Raw genomic sequence first — 12,884 nt, 5'->3', positions numbered from 1 at the left:
ATCTCCATGGAAACAATAAAAATGTTCCCACGCAGAAATATGGAATGAGGATTAAAGGATATGGCTTTTTTTGAGTACACAATAGCTTCAAACCTGCGCAGTGACTAACAGGGTCTTTTTCATATGTATCATCAAATAAAATATGCCTTTTCTTACCTTCTAGAAATCAGGGTTTTTTTGACAGTCGGTGGCCGTGGGGTGGATATGTATCACTCGCCTTATGACTAGCATGCTTAAAACAACAGAAAGCATGATATACTGCAGAACTTACACTTCCTCCCCGCCTGGATTTCTGGACCTTCTCTTTCTTTCCAAGAAGCTAGATAAGGATTGCAATCAACCGATCTTGCCTCTGCCTCCTGCTCCCTATGAGTTTATCCTTTTCCTCAGTCCAGGGTCTTTCTCCTGCCTGAACACCAAGCCCTGTATTCCTTTCCATCCACCTACCCCTTACACCTTTTCTTTCTCCCGAGGTGGCTTTGAGCCAGGCCAAGTTTCTGGGGACTCTGAGCAGGATCTGCTGGAGCTGCAGGTAGGGAGAGGCCATGAGAGTTATGCAGACCCCATCTGTGTTTGGGGTGAGCAACCAGCTGGCTGCCCAGCACTATGTGTGGTAGGTGCACCTGCACGTGTTTACTTTTTCTTCTTGTGGGTATGTGTGTTGTATGGCCAGGGTCACATTTCATTCTTTTTCCATGTGAGAATCCTGTTATTGCATCACCAATTGTTGATTTTTTTTTGAAGATGGGCTGGGAATCGAATCCAGGTCTCCTGCATGACAGATGAGAATTCTACCACTGAACTACCTTTGTACCCCCCATAGGTTTACTTTTAAGAAAGGGAGAAGAGAGAGAGGCAAAAGTAAGCATGCTGTGGTGGATCCCACCGAAGGATAAGTTCAGGGAGGCTTGAGATGGGAAAGTTTGTGCTGTGTATAGTATTTTCACAATTTTTTTTAAAAAGAGCATCTAAAGAGACAGTGACATGCAATACATGAACCTGGACTGGATCTAATCATGAAGGAGAAAAGGCTCAAAAGGACATTATTGGGACATATAAAAAATTGGAAGAGGGCTTCTAAGTGTTACATCATTGTTAAATTTCTCAACTTGATAACTGCACTTAAGATGGTTACATAAGTGAAAATCCTTGTTCTTCGAAAATGTGTATGGAAGTATTATGTGTTCAGTAAGCGTAATGTATCCAACCTACTCTCAAATGTTTAGACGATAGTTATAGATGAATAGATGGATAGATGGATGGATGGATGGATAGATGGATAGAATGATACAGCAAATGTGGCAAAATGTTAAAATTGGGTGGGCCTGGGTATCTGGACGTGGGATTATGTTGGAGTTCTCTGTATGGGGTTTGTATTATGTGTTTATTTTGTTAGAGAAGTTATAGGTTTGCAGAAAATATAGACTTCCCATATACCCCCAGCTTGTATTATTTTTGCAGCTGTCCTGTAAGTTTGAAATTATTTCAAAGTACAAAGCTTAAGTAAACAAAAAGAAAAACAAAAGTAGGCCAGGGTGTGGTTTCTTGTTCCTTGGCTTCATGACTATGTGGAGTTCAAGTGTACAATTAAACCGAGGTGCTGGAGCTCCCTGGGCAGTGTCCCTGCTGCCTCTCAGACCTCCTTCCTCCTCTATCTGCACATGACCCTGGAGGTCACCTGTACCACCCACCTGAGAAAACACCCATCTCAGAGTTGTCCCACCTGGGCTCCTGCCCCAGCTTCCCTGCTTTACTGACTGAACTAACTTTGTGACCTTGGACAGGCCACTCCCTCTCTCTGCCTCAGTTTTCTTTTCAATAAAAGGAAGGGGTTACGCAAGGTGTTCTCTAATATGCTTCCTTACGGAGCTGAGCGCTAGGGTTGTTAAGGAAGCAAGTCAGTTACTAATTAAACAGTGCCTCTGGGCTGAGTGGAGCCACAGAAGTTAAGCTGCCCTGATACCCAAAGCCCTGTCCTTGAGCGCGCCCCACCCCAAGAATCTTGTTCTCTACAAGCTCGGGGAAGCCCCGGGATCCAGTCCAGGCCATGTGCTGCCTTTTTCCTTCCCGCCCGAGCCTTTGAAAAATGACTTTTCTTTCCTGTTTCCCTGCAAACTTGGTCCCTGAGGTCTGAAAGCAAACCGCACTGGGGAACAGAAACCTGTATTCAAATCCTACAGCTGCCACTGGCTGGCTGTGTGATCTTGGGAAAGTTATAACATCTCCCTGCCTCATCTATGAAATGGGGCAATGCATCGGTCTTGAATGAGGGGTATGACTGTTGTGAGGATCAGGTAAGAAACTAGTTGTAGTATTACTCTGTAAATTAACGTAAATGCAATTAGAACAAAGTAGTATTTTGCTGTGTTTCTGCCAGCACACATACATACAGTCTGAAGTCCATGTGAAGCTTTTCTCTTTTCTCATTCTTAAATATGATTAGAGAAAAGCAAGGAGTACTGAAGATAAACTAAAAGAAGAAAAAAATCTGGTTGGCATCCTAAGAAAGAGTCAAGAAGTTATTGCGTTCATAAAATAAGAAAAGGCTGCTCAGAAAAGTAGCCATCAAAGAATAAAACCTTGACTGCTCTTGGAAATAAAATATATGATTGTTGAAATTAAAAATAAAAATTGCCTTTGTAAGCCTTGACATCAGGTAATTTTAGTCCTCCAACATTGTTCCTCTGTTCATTGTACTTTGACTATTCTAGGTCCTCTGCATTTCTGTATGAATTTTAGAATCACGTTGTGGATTTCCACAAAAAAAACCTGAGGTTTTGATTGGGATTGCACTGCATCTTTAGATAAGTTTAGGAAGAATAGACTTCTTAACAATATGAATTTTTTTATTCTATGAACATGATATATTGCTCCATTTATTTAGGCCAGCTTTAATTTCTTTTAGCAGTATTTTTATTTTTTAGTATATAGGTCTTGCACATCTGTTTCAGATTAACCCCTAAGTAGTTTGTATTTTTTGATGCTATTGTAAATGGTATTTTTTTTCCATTTCAATTTCTGATTGTTCATTGTTAGTATGTAGAAGTACAGTTGATTTTATATATTGATCTTGTATCCTGAAATCTTGCTCAATTTATTTCAATTGTGTTTTTGACCTTATTATAAAGCTACAGTAATCAAGACAGTAGGTTGTTGGCATAAAGATGGACAGTAAATCAATGGGACAGAATAGAGTCCAGAAATAGAACCATAGGTATATGGACAGATGATTTTTGACAAAGCTGCAAAAGCAATTCTGTGGAGAAAGGATAGTATTTTCAACAAATGGTAGTGTAACAATGGGCCATCATATTTAAAACAAAAACAAAAAACACTTTTATTTGTAATAAACTTTACATAAAAAACAAAACAAAAAACGAATTCAAAGTGGATTTTAGGCCTAAGGAAAACCTAAAACTATAGATCTTTTAGAAGAAAACATAGGAGAAAATCCTTGTTGCCTTAGACGAGGAAAAGATTTCAAAGCTGTAACAGCAAAAACACAACCCATAAAATAAAACGTTGACAAATTGGACTTAATCCAAATTAAAAACTTCTGCTCTCCAAAAGGCAAATAGAGAATGAAAATACAAGCCCCAGACTTGTGATGACAAAATCATCACAAAGCATTTATCTGACAAAGGACTTGTTTCCAGAATATATGAAGAACTCTCAAAATTCAATAAGAAAATAAGCAATTCAATTTAAAAATAGGGAAAAGATTTGAAAAGGCACTTCACCAAAGAAGATAAACAGATGACAATGAAGCACATAGAAAGTTGCTCCATGTCATTAGTCATTACAGAAAAGTAAATTCAAACCCCAATGAGTTGTAACTATTCAAATTGCTAACATTAAAAAGATTTACCATACCAAATGTTTCAGAGAAGAAGCAGGGCTACTGGAATTCTCTTACACCACTGGCAGGAGTGTAAAATGGTACAACCACTTTGGAAAACAGTTTGACAGTTTCTTAAAAAGTTAGCTCTACGCCTCCCATATAGCCTTGCCATTCTACTGCTAGGGGTCTGCCCAAGAGAAATGAAAGCGTATGTCCAAGCAAAGGCTCATATAGATATGCTCAGAGCAGCTTTCTTTTGTAATAGTCAAAAAACTGAAAACAACCCATGTGTCCCACAGCCAGTGAACAGGTAAACAAATTACTGTGTATCCATACAATAGGATACTACTCAGCAATAGAAAGGAATGAACTATTGATATATGCAAAAATGTGGATAGGTTTCAAAATAATTGTGTTGAGTAAATTAAGCCAAACCAAAAAAAAGAAAAAGGATATACTATATGATTTTACTTGTATAAAGTTTTAGAAAAAAACCAATTTTAATAAATATTAATTATTTTTTGTGAAAAACAACATATATACAAAAAGACAATAAATTTCTAAGCATGTCACAACAATTAGTTGGAGAATAGATTTCAGAGTTTGGTATGGGTTACAATTCCACAATTTTACTTTTAGCTGCTCTAAGGTACTGGAGACTAAAAGAAACATCAATATAATGATTCAGCATTCATATTCATTTGTTAAACCCGACCTTTTCTGTATAACTCCACCATCACCTTTGATCTTTCTCCCACTCTTTAGGGGATTTGGGCTATGGCCATTCTAACTTTTTCATGTTGGAAGGGGTATCGATCATATGAGATAGGGGAATGGAACTATTTGATGTTCTAGAGAGGCTGGTCCTCTGCATTTTAGGACTTATCTGGTCCAGGGCCTCATCTGGAGGTTGTAGGTTTCTGGAAAGTTACTCTAGTGCATGGAACTTTTGTAGAATCTTATATAACGCCCTAGGTGTTCTTTAGGATTGGCTGGAATTGTTCTGATTGGGGTTTGGCAAGTTATGATAGGTAGAAACTCTCTCACAGCCACTGATACCTTATTTGTTCTACTTCTTTCCTCCCTTTTGGTTAGGATGGCATTGTTGATCCTATGGTACCAGGGCCAGATTTATCCCTGGGAGTCATCTCCCACGCCGCCAGGGAGACTTTCATCCATGGATGTCATGTCCCACGTAGGAGGGAAGACAATGATTTCACTTGCAGAGTTGGCTTAGAGAGAGTGATGCCACATCTGAGTAACAGAAGAGGTGCTCCAGAAGTAACCCTTAGGCATACCTATAGGAAGGCTAAGCTTCTCTACTACACACATAAGCTTCACAAGAGCAAGCCTCAAGATCAAGGCCTTGGCCTATTGATTTGGGTGTCCCTAATGTTTGACACAGTATCAGGGGTTTCCCTGGTGGAAAAGTTTAATAGTTCCATACTTTTTCGCCCATCCCCCAAGGGACTTTGCCAATACTTTTTTTTAATTTTAACATTTGTTCCCCCTATTATTTATTTTAATTCCATATGTTCTACTCGTCTTTTGACAAGGTAGATAAAAGGAGTATCAGACACAAGGTTTTCACAATCACACAGTCACATTGTGAAAGCTATATCATTATACAATCATCATCAAGAAACATGGCTACTGGAACACAGCTCCACATTTTCAGGCAGTTCCCTCCAGCCTCTCTATTACATCTTGACTAACAAGGTGATATCTACTTAATGTGTAAGAATAACCTCCAGGATAACCTCTCGACTCTGGAATCTCTCAGCCATTGACACTTTGTCTCATTTCACTCTTACCCTTTTGGTCAAGAAGGTTTTCTCGATCCCTTGATGTGAGTCTCAGCTCATTCTAGGGTTTTCTCAATTCCTTGATGCTGAGTCTCAGCTCATTCTAAGATTTCTGTCCCACGGTGCCAGGAAGGTCCACACCCCTGGGAGTCATGTCCCACGTACACAGGGGGAGGGTGGTGAGTTTGCTTGTGGTATTGGCTGGAGAGAGAGGCCACATCTGAGCAAGAAAAGAGGTTTTCTTGGGGGTGACTCTTAGGCCTAATTTTAAGTAGGCTTGACCTATCCTTTGGGGGGTTAAGTTTCATATGAACAAACCCCAAGATTGGGGGCTCAGCCTATAGCTTTGATTGTCCACGCTGCTTGTGAAAATATCAAGAATTCTTTGCCAATACTTTTTGATTATTTGCTTAATATACTCTGGGATGTATTCAGGCATTACATTAAGCTATACAAGATTAAAGGCTCTCATTCTTATTCTGGACTCCCTGTGTTTGGATTGTTTAAATGATCTATCCAGACAGGTTGAGTTAGATTATGTGCTACAGAAAATATAGGTTCTGGGCAAAATAAACCTTTCTTCCTTTGGTCTCAGAGAGAAGGTGAGGTTCTAAAATATAGACATTGTCTTCCTTACCCCTGTGTTCTGAATTACCTTAATACCCACGTGACTGGCTTCATTCTTATCTCTAAATATCAGGTTATGCATAAATAAAATAGCTTCTCAAAATCCAGAAATAACAATGACCACTCTGGACTAAATGCGACTGTTATAAGAGCTTACATTAGAAGTATTTTCTAAAGGAGACCAAACAATATTTGCTTTTTTGTTTCTGGCTTATTTTAATTACCAAATGTCTACAGATTCATTCACAATGAAAAAGCAAACCAATTTTTAATGACAGGAAGCAGATCAGTGGTTGCCTTGAGTCAGGAAGATGGAGCAGGGAGAGCCAGGAGAAAAGGATAATGAAGAGCCAAGAGGAAACTTTTGGGGGTGAAAGACAAGTTCATAATCTTGATTGTGGTGATGTTTCCATGGGTACATACATATACTCCAACTTACGAATCTGTACACTTTAAGCATGTACCATTTATTTTATGTCACACCTCAGAAAAGGTATTTATAAAATTCATGGAAGGTTTGCAAGAATAAGTAAAAAAGCTCTCAGAGTAGAACTAAAAGATGAAGAAATTTAAAAATTATGACAGTGAAAAGAAAAGATAAAGGTATAGAGTTCTTTATCCTGGGTAGTGACATTTCATTATGCTATGTTTAGTTATGTGTGCTTCTTTTGCATCCTTCTTTCTCATCATTTGGTGAGCCCTTTGGATTTGAGGACATGCATCACTCTTCAACTCTTAGAAATATTCTTCCAATATTTCTTTGATAGCATTCTGTTTTCTACCAGGTTCAGGAATTGGCTTCAGGTAATACAGAAGCTAGAGGTGAGTTGGAGAAGGGCAGATCCGTCCCAAGCAAAAACACAATTACTTTGTTAGGCTCCCATGGGAGGAACAGTGTGGGAAAACTGAATCGAGAGCCTCCAGAGTTCTGGACACCCAGCGCATACAAGGGCCAGAGGGAGGGGTGAAAAGGAGAATGAGTCCACTATCTGTTCTCCTGTGTGGATGGGTTTAAATCGCTCTAGGCAGGAAATAAGAAAATTAATCTCTGGAAGAATTAAACTACTCATAGCAAAGATCTACATAACTGAACAGTTGGGAGTGCCCAGTAAAAAACAATCTGGCTAGCCACAAAACAGTGTTTTACAGGGAAGTCATTTGTGGCAAGCCATGCACACGACCTTCCCAACAGCCTCTGGGTCCTCATTCCTAAATATGAATGAACAACCAGGATCCTCAGGCATTTGAGGAAGGCCTTCAACACGGAACAGGAAGTAAAAACCAGAGAAAAAGATACTCAATAGAAATATAGAGATGAGACGACTTTGCATTCATAAAACAAGTACAAGATGCCAATTTAAAATAGGGAAAATTCAGAGCACAGGAAAGAATTTTTGGAAATTAAAAATTTGATAGCTGAAAGGAAAACCAATGAGGTGAATACTAGCAGAGAAAGGGTAAGAAAAGTAGAGGATCATTACAATAGGAATTGCAGAAAGATAGAACAGACAAAATGAAAGGGAGGACATAATCTAAGAAATAAAACAAAAAAATTTCCCCAGACTAAAAGACATGTGTTTTCAGATTAAAGTGGCATTGGAGAGCCTGGCACAATAATTTTAAAGACTTAAATTGAAGGCATATCCTCAAACCTTTCTCTTCACAGAAAGAACAAAAGTCATAATTAAAGATACGGATTTGTAGTATTGTCATATTTCTCAAAAGCAAATTTGCAAGCTAAAGGACAATGGAGCCTTCAAAATTGCAAGTGAAAATTATTTTATGCCCTTATTTCTCTACCCAGCTGTACTAGCCACCAATGTGAGGGCAGAGTTGATCTTTTCACAAACATGCAAAGTCTCAAAAAATTTGCCTCTTGGGAAACTACTGAAGTTGGTATTCTTACTAAAATGAAGTCAAGAGAGATAAAGAAAATCCTGAGAATCCAGAAAAGAGGAGTTCAAACAAAGGAAGGAAATGAAAGAAATTCCCAGGGAGATGATGAAGGCAGGCATACATAGCGCTCTGGGAGGGCAGGAGACCCAAAAGGGGTGCCCCCAGAAAGAAAAGGAAATGATAGCTTATTTGATAGATTTTATATGTGAAGATTGATAGAAGAGTATTACAGAGTTCTAAGATTGCACAGAAAGACTTGGATGTGTGTTAAAAAGAAACCTAAGTAAATGAAAATTTGTAATTTTTGGGAGGATGGAGGAGAGAGGTAAAGAAGAACATTAGAAGGCACATTCTGATAATAGGAAGTCAGTTGATTATATTTTAAATTGACAAATCGAGAGCTAGTGGTATTGGCATATTATTTAGACATATGGAGTCAAATTCCAGAAGCAACAGCTTGAAAGTATTTAAAGTGGTTACCTCTGGAGTGTGTTTCTGTATAGGATATTAGATAAAGTCACAAATGTATCCAATAGAGAAACTAAAATTAGAACTATCAGTATCCAAACATGGCAGCAGTGGGGAGAATCTTTCATAGCATTGAGTTAACAGACAATGAGTAAGGGTTGTAAGGCATGGATTGTTAGATTAGGCACATGATTTCGAGTTAGGAAGGTAGCCAAGAGAAGAGCTGCATCTGCAAATTCTTAAAAGCAGTTGCTTCTGGGCGATTTGGGGTAGGGGACTACAGCTTTTAACTATAAACCCCTGTGGAGTGGTTAGGAGGTGGTCAAACCTAAAATACCCCAGCTAAAGGGCACAGTGCATCACTAGGATTTAGGGGCAGCAGGTCAAGTTTGTGGTATAGGGCAGAAAAGGCTGTGGATCTATCAGTGAGTGCTGCAGATGCTCACCTGTCCCCATCCGTGTTGTGCCCCTCTCGTCTGGGTATTCCTCTGGCAGAGAGGCACCCAGGAAGCTGCCTGTCCTCTTTGCAGTTTTGTTTGCTTAGTTTGCACTCTCTTGGGTCTGAGCATGCGTGTGGATTCCAGCAGAGAGCTGGCCTTCTTACCTCAGATTGAAGTACTGGTCTGGGACTCTTAGGGTTGAAGACAGAGTGCTTTGTTCCGTGACAGAGCTGCCCAGGGCTGACTGAATGATTGCAGGGTCAAGGTCGCTGGTTAGGCACTGCCCAGGAGCTCCCAGACCAGGTGAAGAGGGGGCACTGGAATAGTCCCAGATCCCTGTGCCATGACCGGACAGTGTCTGCCTGGGGAGGGCTGCCATTTGTAATTTGCAGAGACATCGTGTCAGCTGGCCATGGCGGCTGGGCTTGGGTTTACTCTCCCACTTCTGGGCACCTGCTGCCTTGGATGATTCATTTAAGTGGAGAGCCTCAATGACTGCATTTAGAGATGTCCTTCATTTTTATTTAAACGAACCCTCCTTAAGCATTACATGCCAGGCACTGCCCAGACACCGGGTTGCCTGGATGGGAAGGCCACTTCTCACTTCTCCGATTGCTCATGGACTAGCCCCTTTGCTCATCCGAATCCTTGCTGTTTTTCTCCAAGCTGGACTTCAAGAGATGTAAATGTTTGTCCCTGATCTGGGCCCCGGAGGCTGGTGGGGGAGAGGGAGTATCTGAGCCTGCACTTCTCTCTGTTCAGAACATGAATGGCTTGGAGGAAGGCGTGGAGTTCTTGCCTGCCAACAACACCAAGAAGGTGGAGAAGCGGGGCCCAAAGTGCTGGGTGGTGCTGGTGGCTGTAGTGATCGGCGTCTCCCTGCTGTCCCTCCTGGCTGGCTTCCTAGTGTGGCACTTCCAGTGTGAGTGGGGCCCAGGGGAATGGGCTGTGGGGCGGGCAGGGCTGGGGCGATGGGCCTCACCTTCAATGCACAGACTGTCATGGCCCTGCTGCAGCTGGGTGGGCGTGAGGCCGAGAGAGGGAGCAGAAGACGGGGTTCAGGGGTGGCTGGAGGGAGGCTGAGGGTTTCAAGCCCCTGGGTCCAGGCACCTGCTCTCCTGGGCTTTTGGAGCCCGAAGGAGGGAGCAAAGAGGAGCTGGTCAGAGCAGAGTCTGCCTGTCACCTCCTCTCCCCGGGGAGTTGGAGTCTGGCCTGAGGGGGGTGGGGGCCAGGTGAGGAGGTGGGCCCTTCCTCTGACCGTCCCCTTCCCTGGGCTGGCTCAGACCGGAACGTGCAGGTCCAGATGATCTTCAATGGCTACCTGAGGCTCACGAATGAGAAATTTCTGGATGCCTATGAGAACTCCAACTCCACAGAGTTTGTAAACCTGGCCACCAAGGTGAAGGAAGCTGTGAGTCCCGGCCTCAGCGGGGGCCCCATCTCCAGCCCTGCCCATCTGCGCCGACCCCTCACTCCCTGGCACAAAGATGGACACTCAGATTCTCTTTGGCCTCCCCGATTGCGGGGTAGGAGGCTTCCGGCACCTGGGGAGGCCCTGGGCCCCGCGTGGAGGGGAGCTGCATGGGCTTGGGGGATGGGGCTCCAGGCCAGTCCCTGGCCAGCCCTGACCTTCTTCCCCGCTCCGCCCCCTCCAGCTGAAGCTCCTCTACAGCGGGATCCCCATCCTGGGCCCCTACCACAAGGAGTCGGCTGTGACAGCCTTCAGGTGGGTGTGAAGATAGGGTAGGAATGGGGGTAGGCTGTGGGGTCTCCTCGGGGTGGCAAGGCCCACCCAGGGCTCCTGTCCCTGTCCTGTCCTTTGAGCAAGCTGTGAGCACCCTTTGTCTCTGAGGTGGGTAACCAGCGCAGGACAGCTAGGGTCAGTGAGCAAATATTTGTATGTGGAATGCTTTGCCCATTTGCCACAAGAAAAAAAGAAAAGAAAGAAAAGTGCTTTGAGGGATTGCAGCTACCCTAGCCGCAGTCCATAATGGGGGTGGCATTTCCACACTCCGGTTGGGGGGAAGTGTTCAGAGGACTTCAAGGCGGCCTCGGCTTCCCTTCTTTGGGCGTGCTTGTTAACAAGAACTTGAACCTGTTTTCAAAGCACTTTTTTATTTTGCTGATTGACTTCAGTCCTTGCGGCAGGAGGCTTTGTCATCCCAGGTCACAGGTCAGGAGGGTGGTGCTCAGCTGGAGGTTGAGGCAAGTCTCTGCTGCAGACGTTGTTCTCACTCTGGAACCTGAGAACCCCAGAATGTGTTTGGTTGGGGTGAGCCTGGTAGAGCAGAGGGTTTGGGGTGGGGGTGGGGAGAAAGGTAGCAAGTGGTTTGCTTAGAAGATGCAAAGTTCAGTGAGAAGGTTGGGGACGCTGGGCCTGTCTCGGCCCCGAGGGAGGACCCTGGCCGGCCTGTTTGAGGGTGCCACGTGTGCCCTCAGCAGTCTGGGAAGCTGAGGGGAAGGGGGTTGGGCAGAGCCCCTGCATCTCAGGCCGGCCCCCCTCTCCCCAGCGAGGGCAGCGTCATCGCCTACTACTGGTCTGAGTTCAGCTTCCCGAAGCGCCTGGTGGAGGAGGCCGAGTGGTCCTTGGCGCAGGAGCGCGCTGTCACGCTGCCGCCCCGCGCCCGGGCTCACCACTCCTTTGTCATGGCCTCCGTGGTGGCCTTCCGTGAGTTCTGGGGTGGGGTGACCTGGGTGCCTCCCATTAGGCTGATAAGGAAGCAGGCGTAAGAAGTAGATGCCAAGAAACGCTTTATTCTCCCTTCTGCAGCCACGGACCCCAGAATGGCCCAAACGACCCTTGACAGTGAGTACCATGCTGGGCCCCACTCTCAGTCACGGGGTTCCCGCAAGTCAGTCGATGGTGATGGTCTCACGGCCTCTCCCACGCCCCCTTCCCGACGTGCTCCAGGTGGAGCCGTGCCCAGGGGCCTGGGGCTCTCCGAGAGGCCGGACCTCGGAGCACCCCCGTGGGTTCCAGGGCACGAAGCGCGGCTCTGCCTCATGCCTGCGGCTCTGCCTCATGCCCTAGTCTCCGCCCTGTCTCCCCTGCAGACAGCTGCAGCTTCGCCCTGCACGCCCGAGGTTCGGAGCTGACCCGCTTCACCACGCCCGGCTTCCCCGACAGCCCCTATCCAGCCCGCGCCCGCTGCCAGTGGGCGCTGCGGGGTGACGCCGGGGCGGTGCTGAGCCTCACCTTCCGCAGCTTCCACGTGGCACCCTGCGACGGGTACGGCAGCGATCTGGTGGCCGTGTACAACACGCTGAGCCCCATGGAGCCGCACGTGCTGGTGCAGTGAGTGTCCTGGGTGGGGTGGGGGTGGGCAGCTGGAACGGGCCGCGCGTGTGGGTCTGGAGTAGATTTTATGACTCTCAGCCAAAGGCCATGGCAGAATTTGCAGGCAGCAGAAAACAGAGGTGCTTTCATCTTTGGCAGGTCCAGGGGGGCTTTGGAGGTGATTTTCAGCTTTTGGGCAGGAGGGCTCAGTGGTCCCTTGGTAGGAAACCCAGCACACGCAGACGCGCTGCTGTGAATTGCTGGAGCTCAGGCCCCGCCCCTGTGGGGGTGGCGAGCTGAGGGGAAGCCCAGCCCTCTCGCCTCAGGAGGGAGCACAGGGTACTCCCTCGGCCTGGCTCTCATTATTAACGGATGTTAATAATCCGTTAAGATTCAGTCCCTCAGGAGAGAGAAATCATTTGCCACCACCTTCTTGGGCAGCCAGGATGCTACCCAAACTCCCCTTTTATGGAGGGTTTCCTTCCCTCTCTTTGACCACCACTTCTACTTCTCCTTCTTCATCTTTCTTC

General features: G+C 45.1%; 1 protein-coding gene across 3 annotated transcripts in view; it reads left to right on the top strand.

Annotated features, from left to right (window-relative positions):
* Positions 1–12,884, top strand: part of ST14 (ST14 transmembrane serine protease matriptase) — a 46,752-nt gene that overhangs the window by 15,949 nt on the left and 17,919 nt on the right. For 2 of the 3 annotated variants that reach the window (XM_077112424.1, XM_077112426.1), the window contains exons 2-7: positions 9,840–9,999; positions 10,361–10,488; positions 10,733–10,803; positions 11,588–11,745; positions 11,848–11,883; positions 12,132–12,372. In XM_077112424.1, the coding sequence (XP_076968539.1) occupies positions 9,840–9,999; positions 10,361–10,488; positions 10,733–10,803; positions 11,588–11,745; positions 11,848–11,883; positions 12,132–12,372 (794 nt within the window). Of the gene's footprint in view, positions 1–2,015; positions 2,295–9,839; positions 10,000–10,360; positions 10,489–10,732; positions 10,804–11,587; positions 11,746–11,847; positions 11,884–12,131; positions 12,373–12,884 lie in introns of those variants that run through there. The other variant, XM_077112425.1, reaches the window with a different exon arrangement.

Source organism: Tamandua tetradactyla, chromosome 8 (assembly GCF_023851605.1).
Source record: "Tamandua tetradactyla isolate mTamTet1 chromosome 8, mTamTet1.pri, whole genome shotgun sequence".
Taxonomy (NCBI): Eukaryota; Metazoa; Chordata; class Mammalia; order Pilosa; family Myrmecophagidae; genus Tamandua; species Tamandua tetradactyla.
This window is presented reverse-complemented; position numbering and strand designations above follow the sequence as displayed.